Source organism: Polyodon spathula, chromosome 26 (assembly GCF_017654505.1).
Source record: "Polyodon spathula isolate WHYD16114869_AA chromosome 26, ASM1765450v1, whole genome shotgun sequence".
Taxonomy (NCBI): Eukaryota; Metazoa; Chordata; class Actinopteri; order Acipenseriformes; family Polyodontidae; genus Polyodon; species Polyodon spathula.
Window position 1 is genome coordinate 11,106,757 of NC_054559.1, and position 18,122 is coordinate 11,124,878.

Here is an 18,122-nt window from a genome sequence, read left to right on the forward strand (position 1 = left end):
GAGGAAGGACGGTACACAACAGCTGGAATGGCAGTACGCGGTTCCCGTCAGTTTCCTGAAGCAGGGAATACAAAAGAGGTGTGAAGACCTTCACTACCCCTAAGATGATAATGTTTAATATTTATGGCATCCCCAGACAAAGTGTGTCTCCCTGCACAGCAATGCCAAGAACAGATGGCTTTAGTCACACTTGCTGTCGATCTGTCATTATCAGCATCACCAAACTGGCTGGGAAAATCTGAAAAAATAAATAAGCAAACACAAGGCTTTTGGTATTGTAGTCACTTAACCAGACGGTGATTTTAATCATGGGGATAATTCATCTAGTCTCGGGCTCTGTCTGTTACAGTAAATAGTCAGCATCGTAAGAATTCATAATAAAACATCTCATTGACTCCTATCAGGGCCTGATTGGTTTTGCCTCCTGTTTGCTGCTGAGTTAGATAAAACCTGTCAGCTCCCAGATCTGAAGGTAAAATGGCATAAAGCATCTCCACCTTTATTAGAGCTGTGCCATTGGGAGTCAGTCATTGGCATCATTATTCTGAACTGGATAAGGACATACAGTTTGACAAGTGGTTGTAGAACTAGAAAAAATTATAAAAATGCAAAAAACATTTGATTAAAAACTGTGAGGGACCCCAATCTAGTCTTTGGCCAAAATGAAGAAGTATGTTAACTGCCAAAAAGATTAAGTTGCTTAAATGTAATGTGGAATATTACTAAACGCAATATGACTAAACTGAACTGTTATGGAAATAGCACAAAAAAAAAAAAAAAGGAAATGTTGGAGGAAATAATGAAAAAAGGAGTGGAATATGTGGGGTTAACTTTTACAAGGGATCAGGATTTAAAATCGAAGCTCAGTTGGTCAGAGTTAAACATATTTCTTGTTCCATTCGTTCCCCTTTTTATACTGTAGCTCCCATCAAAAGCTACAAGAACAATCTACAAACTCCTAAGCCACATCAGTTTCATCTGCAAATGTTTAACATGCTGCCTTAGGTAATGCAGTCATCATTTAGGAAAATGCAGCGCAAAGTACAAAAGCTGGATAATGTCAATGTTAAAACAGAAAGGGGCAGGTAGAATTGATTATGCATTTGCCAAGCATTTCAGGTTGTGTCCTTAAAAGAGATCGAAAGTGGTCTTTTTTTTCGTGTGCGTGTGTGCAGCAAGCCATCCAAAGGACAGCTAATTAGAATCACGCTATTGTATTTCTGTATAATTCAAAAGGCAGCATAATGTGAGAATGCCGAACTCTGCAGTGACCAGATCAGATTTAAAGCAGATAAATTAGAGAAGAAACAAAAAGACATAATGACACCAGCGAGTTTTTAAATCAGACCACAGCTCTGCTCAAATCGCAGCGTTGCGCTATGAATTCACCCATTAGAGAGTAACCCTACACCATCTATTAGCGGATAGGAGGGTGAGGAACAGCCTTTTAGGGTAAAGAGACACCACTTTTCACCAAATTGAGGTTTTATGTGAATGGATGCTAATGTACAGCTTTTGGGCTGATAAGATATGTGTAAACCAGCCCATTAGAGCAGAGAAACCGAGCATTGATTACGCTGTGGCCTTCAATATGAAATAGGAAGTAAAATATTGTTTCCCATTTGCACTCTCTCAAAGTGCCCCTATCTCTCCTTCATGAATATTTGAACGCCTTACAGATAATGCTGAAGTAAAAAAAAAAAAAAAACCAATGCAATAAATAGTCCACAGACAGGAACCAGGTGTAGTTAATAATGAATTAGGCTGAGCCACCCTTGTGTATGCGAACCCTTTTACTGCCAACAAGCTAGAGCTATCGGCAAGGTGGTAAGCAAGTAATACATATCCAATGCAAATATGGACGTGTGGTTATCAAGATCAAGCCTTTAATGGCTCACACGGCTGGTTTCTTAGTGCTGTGGAGAATGTCTCTGTCAAATCACTTTTTGTAATAAATGTCCACAGTAATTCCTTTATATTTGGGCAAGCTTTCAGGAACTGGTGATAACGACTGTCCGTAGCGTTATTACATATTGATGAGCGATTATTACATATTGACAGACACTCATCCTCAGATTAGATATACTGTAAGCTCGGGGGAAGCTGCATCACATTATTGAGGTAGTTAGCAGAGTTACTAAAAAACACAACAGCTCCACTTACAGTAGCTTTTTGTTCATTGAAGTTCATGTGCAAATATTAAAAATGAATTCCAGAGAGGAATGCAAATATTAAAACCATCATCAAGGAAAATGGAACTCATCTGAACCCCTAAGTGGACAAATGCAATTTATTAAAGAGCAGCTTTCTGAGGAATCACTGCAGTGTATTAATCTTGATTAGTGTCCACAGGCACGCACACGCACAGAGACAGACCTGGCTGATGAGGTTCAGAAGTGGCTTGCCCTCTGATCCAACCAGGCAGGTTAGCAGCTGTGGGATCCATGCCAGCCACTGGATAGGCGGCACTCCAATGCAGTATTTGTCGACAGCATCAGCCAGGGTATTCTTATCATCGAAGCTGAGCAGCCACAAGACCTGGAGAGAAAGAAACAAGCTTGATGTAAATCGCTGTCTATTGCAATCCCTATGTCTGACCATGCACACCATTAAAAGATCATGGTAGCTATGGCTTCTCTCACCCTTTTATTTTCTGCAAAGTGTGATCAAGAAACTACCTGGTCAGTTAACAAATTAATTCATTATTAACTTTAAAAGGTCACAGTTGTTTGAGAAAAAAGCAAGCATGTGGGTAATTTCCTTCTGAAGAATCTAAAAGAAAACTAAAATACTGTTTCATTGATCCAAGTTCTAAGCAAGGTCAGTGTTTCTGCAAGACAGCATAAGGTCTGTTGCACAAAGACTCTGCTTTACTGCACTGAGCAAACACCTTCAACACTCCAGCTTGTGTGTGCTTGCAGGGATTACTGAACGTTCCCATTTGTTTCTGTTGACGAGTCTTTGTAACCCCCCCCCCCCCATGTAGTTACACTAAACATCTAACCTTGCTCCAAGCCCAAGAGGCACCATGGCTCATTTATAATTCCAGCGCATCTTTCCTCATTCCTCATGCATCACGTACAAATCGCTGAGGCCAGCTTATATCACTACCTGTACACAGCCAAATGAGTGTAGGTGTAGTTGGAGAAAAATGCACAAACTCTCTTGTTAACTGTGTCTCAGCAGAGTAGTTTTCATTCAGTAGAAATCTTCATAGCTTACAACTGGCAAACTGGTGTGAACTACAAACCCACAGGTTAACTGGATAGCTACTGTATATGCACACCTACTCGCCTGCAACACTCTTGAGATGAATAACGAATAAAAGTATATATTAATTAAATAATGAACAATAAAAGAGATACATAATTATTATGACATGGTGGCTCACGTTGGCAAGTGTATATTTAAATGTGTGTCCCCACTGCCTAAACAACATTTTAAAGTTACACCGGCACAGAGTATTTCAGTATCTCTGGCGTTAACATTTTCAACATGTTTATAAAAGATTTAGCATCCTGTATATAAAAGTTACCAAAGGGGCCAACACAAGAGCTCAATGATTTAAACAGCCAGACACCTTTCTCATTAATTACAACTGCACTGTACACCAAAAATACACACTGCAGACCTTAACGAGGGGTACCAGAGCACCTCATTTACTGTGGGGAATATGTATACTGCATCTTCTACTAAGGAAAGGAAAGCCGTATAATACCGTTCAAAAAAAGATTATTCTGCAGAGCCACTAAACTAGTTTCTTATGGGGACAGAAGTAAGGAAAACACGGGGGTAATGGCATGATTTTTTTTCCTCAGGATGTATGAGAGGCTTGAGTGCTCTGCGTGGAGCAAGTGACCAGCCTGTTCTTACCTTGGCCAGGTACTTGCGAGACTTGCTCTCGTTCTGGTGACGGCAGGCGTGCAGGTAGCAGGTGATGGCGGCGACGCCCAGGTGGAGCTGCCGGTCCTTCACAAAGATGTTCTCCAGGTAATCTCCCCACATAGCCCAGGCCTTCACAAGCACGTCATGCATCTGCACCGCTGCAGAGAATGCCTTGTTCGCCTCTTCAGACCTGGAGACAGACAGGAAGCACAGGGGTTAAAAAACAACCACCGTGACCAAATAGCTCGATTTTTGTTACACCACTCCAGAAAACCTTTGATAAATATAATTGTGTAAGTATTCAGACCCGTCAACTCAATATTTGGTAGAAGCACCTTTGGCAGCAATTACAGCCACAAGTCTTTTTGGGCAAGTCTCTACCAGCTTTACACACCAGCTTGGTGCAATTTGTGCCCACTCTTCTTGGCAGATTTGCTCAAGCTCTCTCAAGTTGCTTGGGGATCGCTTATGGACAGCAGTTTTCAAGTCTTTCCGTAGACTCTCAATAGGATTCGAGTCAGGACATTCACTTTCTTATTCTTAAGACACTCCAGTGTAGCTTTGGCCTTGTGCTTTGGATCATTGTCCTGCTGAAAGGTGAATTTTCACCCCAGTTTTAAGTCTTTAGCAGACTGAAACAGGTTTTCCTCTAGTATTTGCCTATACTTTGCTCCATCCATTTTTCCTTCAATCCTAACAAGCTTTCCAGTCCCTGCTGAGGAGAAGCATCCCCATAGCATGATGCTGCCACCACCATGCTTGACTGTAGGGATGGTGTTGACAGGGAGATGTGCTGTGTTGGGTCTGCGCCAAACGCAACGCTTCGCATTTAAACCAAAAAGTTCCAATTTGGTCTTGTCTGACCACAACACCTTTTACCACATTTTTGCAGGATCACTCAGTTGCTTTGTTGCAAACTCCATGCAGGCTTTCAGATGGCTTATTTTTAGTAATGGCTTCCTTCTTGCCACCCTGCCATACAGGCTACTTTTGTGAAGTGTTCTGTATATTGTTGAATGATGCACATTTTCTCCCATCTCAGCCATTGAAATCTGTAGCTCTTTCAAAGTTGTCCCAGTGGCATCTCTCACCAGTTTCCTCCTTGCCCAAGGAACTGGCCAAGGAACCTCACAGAGACAGGTGTTTTTATTCCGAAATCATGAGAAATCATCAAGCCATTCAACTAACTGTGTGGCTCGTTAAGGTCATTTTGTGCACCTGAATTAACTTAGGTATGCCACAGCAAAGTGTTTGAAAACTTATGCAATCATGACTTTTCCATTTTTATCTCATATTATCTATTTACTTATTTTTGTTTTTGCTTTGACTGTGTGGAGTAGGTTGTATATATAACACATATTAATTCCTGCTTCAAAAAGTGTCATTACTGCAAGCTTTAAAGCAACAAAATGTGAAAACTGCGAGAGGTTCTGAACACTTTTGCAAGGCACTGTATATTATACATGCACACCTAACCAGGAGTTTAACCTTTAATCTGTTTAATGTTATGCTAGATATTATTATGGATCACATTTGCTTGTTTCATTAACTTTGTGATTGTATGTTTGTTGCTGCTGCCGTTAAAAGAATGCATCGTAACAGATTGCTGTGATCTACCTGTGTTTCTAACTGAAATGTGATTTGCTTAATGTTTCATTGTGTTCACTTGAAATAAATAATGACTATTTAACGATTATGTACTTCCCTTTCTTGTCTATGCTCTAAAGATGACCTACGGGTCAAAACATGTTAGCTATGTTTGCTGTGAAGTTTTAAAAGCTATGAAATAGACTATTGCTTTTATTGAGAAGTCAAACCAATATGGACTTGATTTTAAGGTGAGTTAATGTCTTTTTTTCCCCCTTCACTGTGGATAGACGGACAGATATGCACTCTTCCCTAAATTACTAAAAATATTTAATGAAAAGTAAAAAGTAAAATAAAACACATCACTCAAAACAAGAGGCATATTCATCAGCCGCCCCCAACCCCCCGGTCCCCCGCCCCCTGGTCCCCGGTCTTAGTGTCGGAAGGTTTGCAGTCTGTGGACAATCTGCTACCCTGGAATGATACAGAAGTGAGTTCAAAAGGTAGTGTTTCTGCACCTTTAGGTGAGGAATGCCAGAGGTAACAGAAACTTGAAAGGTCTCAAAATGCTGTGAATGAATCACACATTCTAACGATGGCTGCATCATGCCTGTGTAAAGCTTCCAATGCTTTACTTCTTTCCCTTTTCTATTACACACTGTACCACACCCCACTCATTACATTCACACTGCCTTCTGGCGCACTTGAATATGGCTAAAAGCCTTGTGCGAGTATAGTGGTAATCATTCTGTGTCGCGGACAACAGAATATTCTCTGCAGCCAGGTTGCAATTTAAAAAAAGCAGCTTGAGCCTTGTATTACTGTACAGTTTGACGGAAACATTTTGTATATATTACTGTGTTTGAGAGAAGAGAAAAGAATGCATGCTGCTACAGCGCTTTTAAAAATTAAACATTTTTGTAGAAAGCCCTACTATTATCTATCCAAAACGCTTGGTTATTCAAAGAGCAGCAAGTCACCATACCCTCCCCATTAATGGCAATGTAAAGCCCTTGGGTAATCCTCCTGATGTCAGATTCTGCTGTTTATTTAAAAGGTAATGATTACATTAAACACTGCTAAGGTTAGCAAATGTTGTGCTGATACAGATATTTCACAAATGACTACAGTTGATTATTCCTCTACACACATTTAATAAGCCCCTTCCCCACAGACCTATAACAATTTAAGGGACTATGAACTGACTAAAGCACGAGCCACAACAGCCACCATTCAGTTATTCAGGGTTTCATGTTAGGACAAAAAACAGCTGGTCCTTCAGGCAATATAAACCAGACACAATACTTATCGACCTAAATTTTACTGAGCAATGCAGCTTGCTTTCAAGTCATGTACTAACATGAGGATACATTTAAAAGAACAGACCCACCTTGTTCCTTAGATGCTATATATATATATAATATATATATATTATATATATATATATATATATATCTAATATATAATATATTTTATATATATTACTGGAGTAGAATTAAACCAGGTAAATTGCCCTTTGTTAACACACAGGGCTATTGTTTTTAAATAGTGCTGCAAGGAATCTGACATTGCCTGCTTGCAATGTAACTGAACAGAACAAGATTCAAAACTCACAAAATGAGCACTGAATTAAAATGCCTAGCATTAGGCAGTGTGAACTGCAAACCACATGGTAAACCAGCCAGAAACAGCTTTTATTTAATTGCATAAAGAAACTTTTTTTTTTTTTTTTTTTTTTTTTTTTTTTAAATCAGCAGCCAGGAAAGCACACACGTCCCACAAAGTTCATCAATACAACTTTTAACATCCACCTGACCATGCAACCACCATTATGAGAAAATAAATAAATAAATAAATAAAATATCAATAATGTGCAAATTAAATACCACGGATGAGCTGATGTAGGCTGCATGGCTGCAAATTGCTAATCGATTTGAAATCTGTTTAGCCCAGGCTGCTTAACGATTTTCATGTATTGTATCTGCCATACAACATGCGAGTATTTGTTGACCAAGAACGTAAGAAAAGTAACAAAACCATGGAAGATCATTCAAAGCTCATCACATTCTAGTAATAAAACATAGAAATAATTGGCCTTTCCACCACAAGCTCAGTAGATGTACAGTACTTGTATTTAAAAACTTGAAAGACCAAGTACGCTAACCCTGATACAAGGCATTAGCGGAAGGAGGTCCAACTTCATAGGTCCAACTTCAGTCCTTATTACAGTACAGATTAAATCACTGCATTTTAAAAGTAATTCATCATAACATGTTGAGATAAGCGTAACTCAAAGAAATCCAGTGGCACAGGAAATTTGTTCTAGAGGTTTTGCGTGTGTATACGTGTGTCTTTTGGTTTAAAGCAAAGAAGCCAGACAGACAGCATGTTTATTCACAGATCACATGCACTGTGGTGTTCAGCAGTGTTACACCGCTTCCATTAGCTTGTACAAACAGCCGTAATTGTGAGATCTGGCTGAAACCCCCTCCCCTTTTGTTTCAAATGAATGCTTCATTGTTACTGTGCTATTCACATTACTATTATTATTTTATATAAAAGAAAATCGCAATGCATCTCTTTAAAAGGAAATATGGATTCAGATAATGCAGAGTATCTGCTAAAATTAGACTTTTTTTTTAGGTTAATTTTACTGACAAATAGAATTAGTGCATGGTTCAAACACTGCAGACATTCATTACACAGTACAAAGCATCACAAAAAGGTGATGTGCTGTAGTGGTGTGCTGCCATGGTGCTGCTTTCACAACCTTGCATGTCAAAAACTGCGGGTTATAAAATGCCCATTTGTCCTATTTTCCAAACAGGGCTTTATTCATATCTTCTACAAAGAGCCTTCAGGTGTTCCGGGTTGCAGAATGATGCAGATTACAGTGGCAGCAGCCTGATAAATGACTTGCTTTATCGCCACCTTCTATTTCTAACAGCTGGCTTTGTCTCCTGCTTTTGTCTCCTCTCCTTCCCTCTCACATTATCTATCATTCCGACACTTCTGATGACTCTCTTGGCATTGTTTTTCTCAACTTGTTCACTCTGGGCTTGCCCAGGAGGGCTGGCATTGCCCCCGAATGACCCTCCGGCTCTGTGCTGTTAGCCCGTAGCTGGGACAGCGACGTGTTATCTGGCATGTAACTCGAACAAATTGCTGCATTAGGCAGCATACTGTCTCCATGCCAGATATCTGTTTAAAGGACATCACCACCCTTTTTTTTTTTTTTTTTTTTTTTTTAAATAATGAATTTAGGCAGGACAGCATGACTGAAATTCCACAGTGGTTACAGGGGGAGGTTTGTTCTGCTAGATCCTGCTTTTATAGCAAGACGTGACCGAATTACAAGATCAAGCAGAGGATACACGAGTTGACACAGAAGCCCCAAGTGAGAGATGGAAACATATAGAAGAGCCTTATGCTATGCATTCTGCTTTGCATGTAAAATATTAAGCTTGAAGATTAGTAATAAAAATAAATAAATATCACTCTTCCTGCCCTGTAACTGAAAAGACGACATACATCCTAAAAGACACTTTTATCTTTATAAATATTTAAACATACAGGCACAAGTACATTCGTTGCAGAAGAACTGCGATCGGGTCCAATGTTAAATTGTGCTCTGGTTTAAAGTGCTCTGATTATTAATCTGCCGTCATATTGATTGTTAACTGCAGGGTCGGCTTGATAATTAATTCATGCACACTTTAGCTGATGACTTGTCAGCGGCTTAAAGTAACAATGTTTATTTATCAAATGGGTTTTTAAATAAATGATTAACTGAGGGAGTTGGGGCTGATTTATCTAAAAAGTGTGCCGTTGATTGGAATGCAGTCAGGTAGCACAAGAATTATTATTTATTGTCTGGAAGCAATTACTCCTACTTTAGTCTTTTGAACTTGGATCCCTTCTGGGGGGGAGGATTTTGAGGATGAAGACTATGGTTTAAGATTAAAAATCTCTTTCATTACCAAGAACAGACAGAACCAGTGAACAAAGACAATGCGAAATGACAGAGGGTCCCCATGGTCAACCAGGTCAATGTGAATTAAGACCGAGCACGGATTTGCAAGATGTTCCATTTTCACTCCGAACTGCAGATTATCATGAGTAAGAATTCAGTTAAGTGCAATTCTGTGACTTCAGCCCTTGAAAACACGATTCCCCACTACATATAAAAGTTAAATCTATGTGGAGGACCTACTTGTTAATCTGGGCCAGGAACATCCCCTTCAGAGCGTAGAACTCGGCTGTCATCTCCTTGGTGAAATACTTGAGATTTGTGGATTCAATGACCTCCAGGCCCTGTAAGGAGGAGGAAAGTCAGTGAAGAGCTGGGGAAGGAGGACTTGTCTATTTATCAACTCTGTCACCACCTGCCGTAATGGAGAACCTGTCAGCAGAGAGGTTCTGACCTCCTGAAGTTACGCTTCACACAAGCAGAGAAGGGCTTCTCACAGTGCACCTTGAATTCAGTTAAAGGACGAGCCCAAGTTTTTACTGAAATCCTCTGCAACATGTATGTGCTGACGAGACAAAGAGAGGCTCTTCTGCTTGCCTAATAGCTTCCATCTGCTGTGGTATGAGACAGGAAGAACAGTGGGACTGGTCCAAACACACACACCAATAAATAAATAAATAAACAAAGCAAAATCAGTATTAAAATGCATGAGACTGAGGGAGCAAGTTCATTTAGATTTATTACCTGGCTGGGAACTCCACTGCTAAGAGCTGTGAGAGCTTGGTGAGCCCAGACTGATTCATTAAAATAGGAAGTTATTCATGTGATATTCAGCTAAATGCAATATAATTCACTCTAATTATTAACATCAGATAATTTTTTTCCCCTTAATTTTCTGGCCACAGGCGATCTTTAAGTCATCAAGTGTAAATTCCAAAAACAGGAAGGCAAACAATTATTATTATTATTATTATTATTATTATTATTATTATTATTATTATTATTATTATTATCCATCCATCTGTGCATAAGACTAATTGTATTGAGGGTTTATGGTGACAAACAAAATCAGTGTCACATGAAACTTGAGAATTACAGCCTTATATTTACAGTTTTGGTGAATATTATTTATTTGTTATACTATATACTGACATAACAGAAATTGTAAAATTAGTTATTTTTACCAATATATTTTTGTGTGTACTGGTGGTAGAATTTGTTTTTTAAAATCGGACTAGCAGTCATCAAGCTTATTATACACAGGACAATGTTATTATACATGTGTCTCGCCATGCATAAGATCTCAAAACATTGAAGATTATAGAAAAAATGATCGCTCATCATAAATGACAATAATAAAAAAAATAAAAAGTTGTACTGCAGCATTTCTCAATTTAATTTGTGGCGCACAACACTTCTGAAACCCTCTGTATGCATGTTATGATAAGGCAGAGTCTCATGCTAAAGTTTAAACGAGTGCATAAATTATAGGCCACACTACTTGCTCCTTAATGAGCATTAAGAGACCTGTGCCCCTGTGTAACAGCTCGTACCTGCATGCACTCGTTCTTGCCCATGACTCCGGCCAGCTGCAGGTAGCACTTGACCTGCTGGCGGATCTTCTGGAAGCAGTCGACGATGGGCACTGTGGGGATGGTGTGGATGCGGCTCAGGATGTCCAGTGCCACGTTGACCAGCCCCTGCTTGCGACCGATCTTCCCGTACTGGATGATGGCGGAGGCCGAGGCGTGCACCCCCAGCATGGCGTTGTTGGAGTTCGGGTCGTGCTGCGAGCTATTCTCATAGGCCGCCACGATGGCTTCAGGGTTTTAAAAAAAAAGTACTTTACTTTGTTACAAAAGCTTTGCTGGTTCGTGAAAGTTCAGCCACAATATACGGCAAGAGCATGTACAGCTAGGGCCAAAAGTTTTTTCATCGCCCTGTGGAACTAAAACATTTTCCTTCATAAGTGTCATTTGTCATTGTCAAACTTGCTGAATAATGTTATCTTAACAGAACCACTTAAATACAGCTTTGTAGTTTTCCATATACTTCGACATAAAAAAAACAACAAAAACTTGTCATTTCAAAATCTAACATGAAATACCGTACTATTATTATGGCTTCCAGTATACTTTTGAGTTATCATTTTGTAGTTTCTTTGACTACGTGATGTTAAATAAAAGATCAACATTATGTTCATATAGTAGTTTGTTTTGTTTTGTTTTTTTTATTTTATTAAATGTCTCAATCCTAAAATTTTAGGTGATGCTAAACTTTTGGCCATAGCTGTACTCCATCTCACCAGGCAAAGGAAACCAACATATATGCTAATTTACAGACAGGTTGGAGCTGGTCATCCAACTTGTCTGTTTCCTTGTGATACTTGAGTCACTCTATATTTTAAGAAGGAACTGATTGAACAACTGATCAATTTCTTGTGTACCTTAGCGGTTAAGATAAATGCAGACATTCCAATTGAAAAATCTATTCCTTCAATACTACATTCTAGAGGACTGCTTGTGCTGATTCTGATACCTTGGTAGTGGTGCTGCCTCCACATGAAGATGCTGCTCCAGTGGGACAGGTCATCCGACACAATGGGCAGTCTGTTCCTCCAGGTCTTCACCACAGTCTTCATGTCATGGAGGCTGGTGTTCCTGCCCAGGCTGGCAGGCTGCAAGCCAGCATTGATCTGGGCAGCTTCCTGGAGCTCAATAATTTGCTGGGCAGCCTGCAGAAAAAGTAATGCATAGGTAAGTAATTGATCATAAAAAGAGCAAAACTTTCATCGCAAGGCCATGATCATCAGACTAGAGCAGACCAACAACACATGAGTTCATGACAAAGGCTTTTAGATGAATAGGGATCTGGTGACCCGGAATTTCAATGGAAATGCCAGGTCTGTTGAGATGATGAATGATCAAAAGACCTTCCAACAATTTGTAGACACCATACAAGGTGCATTTCCAAATGTTTGCAGAACATCTTAAAGCTAGCAGTACAATAGCCTTTTATACCAATAATGAGCTTAGGCTTACGAAAAGGCAATTTTGTTCATATAATCTGCTGTTGGCATTGGGCAAGGTTTACAGTCTCCTAACCACTCACTGAAATAACCTGACATGGTAGGAGGAAAAAACAGAAGAGTAGTCAGCTGATAACATTGTATTCAATTCTAATCCACGCCTTAAAAAGATAAATGTCCTGAAGCAGACCCACATTTACCAAATCAAATCTCTAGAAACAAAATAAATTGGGCAATATAATATTTCTGTAGCATCAGCTCATGCAGTGTTATAACCTTCATTGTCTGCTCCCATTCATCATGTCAATTTAATTTTCTTGCAGGTATTTAATCAAATCAGTATCTGATGTAGAAAAGTAATTACTGCCGCTCAAAACTTATTGCTGTAATCTACAGTCACTCACGGCCCCTGTCTTTTCAATAGTTTATATTGGAAATTCTCAGAAAACCTTTTAGAAAAACACATTCTAAAAGGAAGAGAGACATACAGCTTGTGCTTTTCAGAATTCAAATGGCTTTAAAAAAACAGAGTGGAATTTATAACACAGTGTGGCTTAAATGCAATAACACTATGTGCTACAATGCAACCTATTAGTGGATTTTTAACTAGAACTTAAGATAATAACTTATTACAAATTTGATTGAATGCATGTTATATGACTGGTCCTTAAGTACAAATCCACCAATTTAAAAAGAATGTTAATAGTTTAAAATCAATTAACTTTGCCTCTTATTAGTTTTAACATAACAGTCTGTTTAAATTTGCTAAAAAAAATAAAATAAAGAAAAAGCAGTGTGGTCTGATAGGAGGAAGGGGAAAGGTGTTAATAACAATCCGATTGTTGCGGAAGAACATGTTTCTGCACCGAGTCAGCCTCGAGTTCAGAGTCTGCAGCCGCTGAAGTTTTTACAAATAAAAGAACCCCCTCAATAAAGTGATGAGTCAACTGTACTGAAAGAACTGGGAGGCTGGATATCAGAAAGGTATTTCTAACAGTAATAATGAGATTTTATTTTTTCCACTGAGGAAAAACAAGATGTTTCATCTCTACTGACTTATTATAGAAATAGAATATGGTTAAGTTTAAGAGACTGCTGAAGGCTAAATACAGAAAGGAAACTGTTCATTTTTATTGGACGGTGCCTGAAGTGGAATTTGACAAGAGAAAAAGCATAGAATGCAGCTGTGTATGAATGCTCTATCTAAAAGTATGCCACAGCGAATGAAAAGGTTATGCAAATACGAAGAAGCTACCTCAATGGGTCTTTAAGATATGGCTGAAAAGTGGAGAAGAATCATTTCATTAGTCTTTACAGGCATAGCAATAGTAAAGGACTTGGAGAAATGTACTGTGTATTGAGCAAGATTAAGATCAGAGTTAATCTTGTACCTACTAGTACTAGAGCAGTCTTTCAAAATGCATGTATTATCCTTTCCACTGTGATAACACCCATCTGAAGTTAACAATCAATACTAAATGGGAAGGTAAAAAGATGTAAGATCCACACTTGTATGCAACATAAAGCAGCCAGATTCAATCAGGCTGGTGCCCATGCAAGTGCAATGCCTGAGATGAGAGGCATCTGCTCCTGGTATGAGCATGGAATGTGACCCAGCTGCACTGGTTCCATGAGGGCTGAGCCTGCAGCAGCGCACAGGCCTTCCCCTCCTCCAAACTCCACAGCATAGAGTATAAATATTTTACACATGGGTGTAAAATATGCATTGGTACACATTTTGTTTATTATTGATATTGCCATTTTGTATATCTATATATTTTAAATTAAATTACTAAACTGAATTGGGTAAATCTTTGACTATCCCCTAAAATAATGATATAAAATGTGTTACTTTTAAACTTATTTACATGTACTTCTCCATAACTGTAGTTTCCCTCCTAATGTCTTTCCCTTTTAAATTTGTTTGCCCAGACTGTAGATTTTGTAGATTTCCTTCAGTGTACATATTAAATCATTAAATGTAACTTTATGCTCTTTCAGTTGAAAAGATAAAAGCAATCCTGCCGAACTGTTTTTAAAACCCTTTTATGCAAGAATATGTCCGTGAAGTGTTACATCACAAGTTTTTTTAAAGTAAAACAACAAGGGCAAAACAGAGAAGTGAACTTTCTTGTTCACAACATACATCAAGATAAACATAGTGCAGTCTTCTGAAAGGTATGTTGTCTACATATTAATTTCAATAAAGGCTGAACAAGTCATCCCTGATTTAACACAATCCTAGTTATTCCACTGCAGTTCTCAGAGTTCGACAGACCCACAAGTAGAATATACTGCACATCCATTCTGAGCCTTCCTATTAAGTGTGGCAGATTATGTTCATGACTTAGCAGTCAGACTTGCAGTCCCTGATGCTAACGATTAATTTTAATAAAGCTGGCTGTTGAAAAGAACAATGCATTATTCATGATTATCGCCTGAACTCATGCAGGAGCATAAAGGTGAAAGTGACTTGTTGTAAAACGCCTCGTGGCTAAGTATTACATTACCTCAAGAAAAACTCTGTTTACGAATTAACTAAAAGTAAAAATATAACAAAGCACATTGGCTAACTGACGAAACACAATATGCACTGAATGCAACATTAAAAGAGGATGACAGAATTTACTTTTGTTTTTTTATTAGATTTTACTCAATGTATTACAAAATCAGGCCACGGAATTTGTATCACAATACATAATCTTTTGAAAAAAAGTCATAGCAGATGAAAAGAGAGGAAGATTAAAACAAATATAGATTTTTAGCCAAGACCTTACATCAAATACAACTAGTCAGACTGCGTCAAAGTCTTTTTCATTTTCCCAGTGCAGACATCTTTTTAGATCAAACCAATTTCCCTTAAAATCACCCTCGACCACCACTGGTGCCGCCTTATACTGAATACAGAGCTCCTTACTCAGTCAGTGGTTCACTGCACTGTGTAGAAGTTCAGTACAAGAGAACACAGCAGTGAATTCTAATGACATCATACAGCATTTAAAACATGCAGCCTGCAACTCTGCAACTGTCACCAAGTGCCTTTATCTATTGTCCTGCAGTTTCAGCGGTTCTGACAGGAAATGTGAAGACATGTATTAACACGGACTAGATGTTACCTGCAACTCGCCAGGACGTCAAACACGTTTTTTGGTTAGGATATATGAAGCTGTATTCAGAATGCTTGCTGTGTGTGTATTGCTGTGCTCTCACCTGCAGCAGGGGGGTGTGCACGTGAGAAACGATGTGAGGCAGTCTCCTCCACTCCCGGATGACCAGGTTGCTCGCCATCTCCACCAGCCGCTCGATGAAGTTCAGCTGCTGCTCCTCGGGGTGGCAGATAGCCAGGTAGCCCCGGTACATGTTCACTTTCCAGGCCATCTCTTTTAGGCAGCTCAGCTCCACCTAGTGGTAGGAAAAAGTTGGTTTATTTAGTTGAATTTTTGCTGGCTTGACTAGTTATCACTTGGAGCGTAATGTTTTTAAAATGACCTTCGTACCCCATGGTCAAATTTATAAATTGCGGTACAGAAGAAATGCTTGCAGAATGGATACAGTATTTTCAGGCACACCCCCTTCATGCAGATCCACAATGAAAAAAACGCCTTCAGGACCAGGCAATAATTCAAAATTCAGCACACATCACCAAGAAAGAAATATTCCTTGCCAAACACAGAACAGTGCCTCTTTTGTTCATCTCACACAAACCAAAATGCAGATGTCACTAAACAACCTGGGTGCATGTAGGATCACTCGGATTAACACTAGTTTATATGTACTTATTATATCCTTCCTTTAAATTTAGCTTATGCTTTGTTTTTTTTTGTTTTTTTTTTTTAAAACAGGGAAACAGTTATGTATAAACACTGCTGTAACTTGCTGATCTTTTTCTTGATTACTGACTGTACAACTAGGAGATTGCTGCTAATGTGCTCTTAAGGCAAACGATTTGTAATTTTAGTTAAAACACCATTTATTCACAAACTAAAAGCCAGTGTATATGTAAGGGATATAATCCTTCAGAAAGAGATGCTGACCAAACATAGGGACATGGATGCTGATGCATTAAGAAACAAATACATTTTAGTAGATGATATATATCACTACCAGGACAATAAAACACTGCTTTACAAGGTAACCATAGCCTAAATCCTTAAAACATTAGAATAATCACTGACTATTAAAGCAGCCGTACAATTCAGGGGAATGGTTCACCATTCACCAAATCTAAAACTAGAATCTAGACCACATGTGACATTAAAAACTGGGACAAAGGGTTAAGTTCAGAAGTGATCCAAGGGCTCCCTCAGCCAGCTCCTGTGAAGGGCTGATTATGCTTTCAGTGCTCCTCTTTACTGCATTAGTCAATGCCTCATTACAGAGCATGGGATTCCAGGCAGCGCAGCCTGAAGTTAGCTGCCCATCACCAGCTGCTGTCACTTTTACTCAGAGCGCAAGTCATCATCAGCACAACCTGTCAGGTTTGATCAATTTTACCTGCTTCAAACTCAAGGCCTTAAAACTTGCTTCACAGTCACAACAGTGTGCCTTCCAGATGTTATAGGGAGCTTATCTGGAGTAACACATCACTTGCAAGCAGATGTTTGGACTGATCCATAAATATTAGATTAAAAAAAAATAAAAATAAAATAATGTGGGCTACAATGTGGACAAATTAAATGTCACCCTGGGTGGAAACTGCAATGGATTTTGCAGACTACCTTGAATAACTGCATATTTTAAGACAATACTTAAGTCTGTTACGTCTAGTTTTCTTTTTATCTGAACAAATGAACCTGGGTTCACAGTAAGTGCAACAAAATCCTCATCTTAAACAATTTTGTATATATTCACATTGGGAATGGGTTGATATATGTGTTACTTTTAATATGTAACCAAGTTCCCTGTAACTAGTTTTTTCCAGTTTCCCCAAAATACAGAACGCATCAGCAACATGTATACGCAGCCTTATTTATTAGGCAGTTATGTAAATTGCACAGAACCAGCAATAAGCCAGCAATGTTTGCACTAGACCGCAGTAAATTCAGTGTATCCCCAGTAGATTTCAAGGCAGCCAAGGCAAGGCTCACAAACATATTCATTTATCAAGTACACAAAGCCTGCAGACAAGAACTCTCCAGAGTGGAACCTTGGGAAGGACAGTAGCGGAAGGTTAAGTGATCCGCAAGTGCGCAGCATTCAGTGAAAGGCAATAGGGCCAGAACAGAGTGTGTGTTCCCTTGGGGGGGGGGGGGGGGGGGGGGGGGCAGAGATAATGCACTCTAATGCATCATGGCACCAAAAAGAGATGTACTTAAAACAGAGAAAAAAAGATTCTGTTAATATCTGTTTGCCTGCTATCGTGGCACAGACTTTTTTATCCATTTCCTGTATAAAAAGGGATAAAGTGTGTAAGGAGGATGAATAGAACCACCACCTCCTAGCAAGTTAATGGCCAACTACAGTAGAACTGAACAAGAGTCTTTGCCTTTGCCCCTTACCTGCACCAAGGCCTCTTTCATTGCTGCCCAGTTGGAGACTCTCCAAGCACACTCCAGGACCAGGTAGGGGTTGGTGTGGCCTTTAGACTGGCCATACTCTGTCAGGGGCTCCCACTGGTTCAGCTCCTTCGAACACCTACGCAAAAAGGATGGG

General features: G+C 39.2%; 1 protein-coding gene across 5 annotated transcripts in view; it reads right to left on the minus strand.

Moving 5' to 3' along the window:
• The window catches only part of LOC121300722 (transformation/transcription domain-associated protein), an 89,869-nt gene that overhangs the window by 26,952 nt on the left and 44,795 nt on the right, over positions 1–18,122 (minus strand). For all 5 annotated transcript variants that reach the window (XM_041229455.1, XM_041229452.1, XM_041229454.1 and 2 more), the window contains 7 exons: positions 17,969–18,104; positions 15,681–15,872; positions 11,981–12,176; positions 10,996–11,261; positions 9,686–9,786; positions 3,874–4,075; positions 2,377–2,538 (listed from right to left, as the gene is read on the minus strand). In XM_041229455.1, coding sequence (XP_041085389.1) covers positions 2,377–2,538; positions 3,874–4,075; positions 9,686–9,786; positions 10,996–11,261; positions 11,981–12,176; positions 15,681–15,872; positions 17,969–18,104 — 1,255 coding nt within the window. The remainder of the gene's footprint in view (positions 1–2,376; positions 2,539–3,873; positions 4,076–9,685; positions 9,787–10,995; positions 11,262–11,980; positions 12,177–15,680; positions 15,873–17,968; positions 18,105–18,122) is intronic.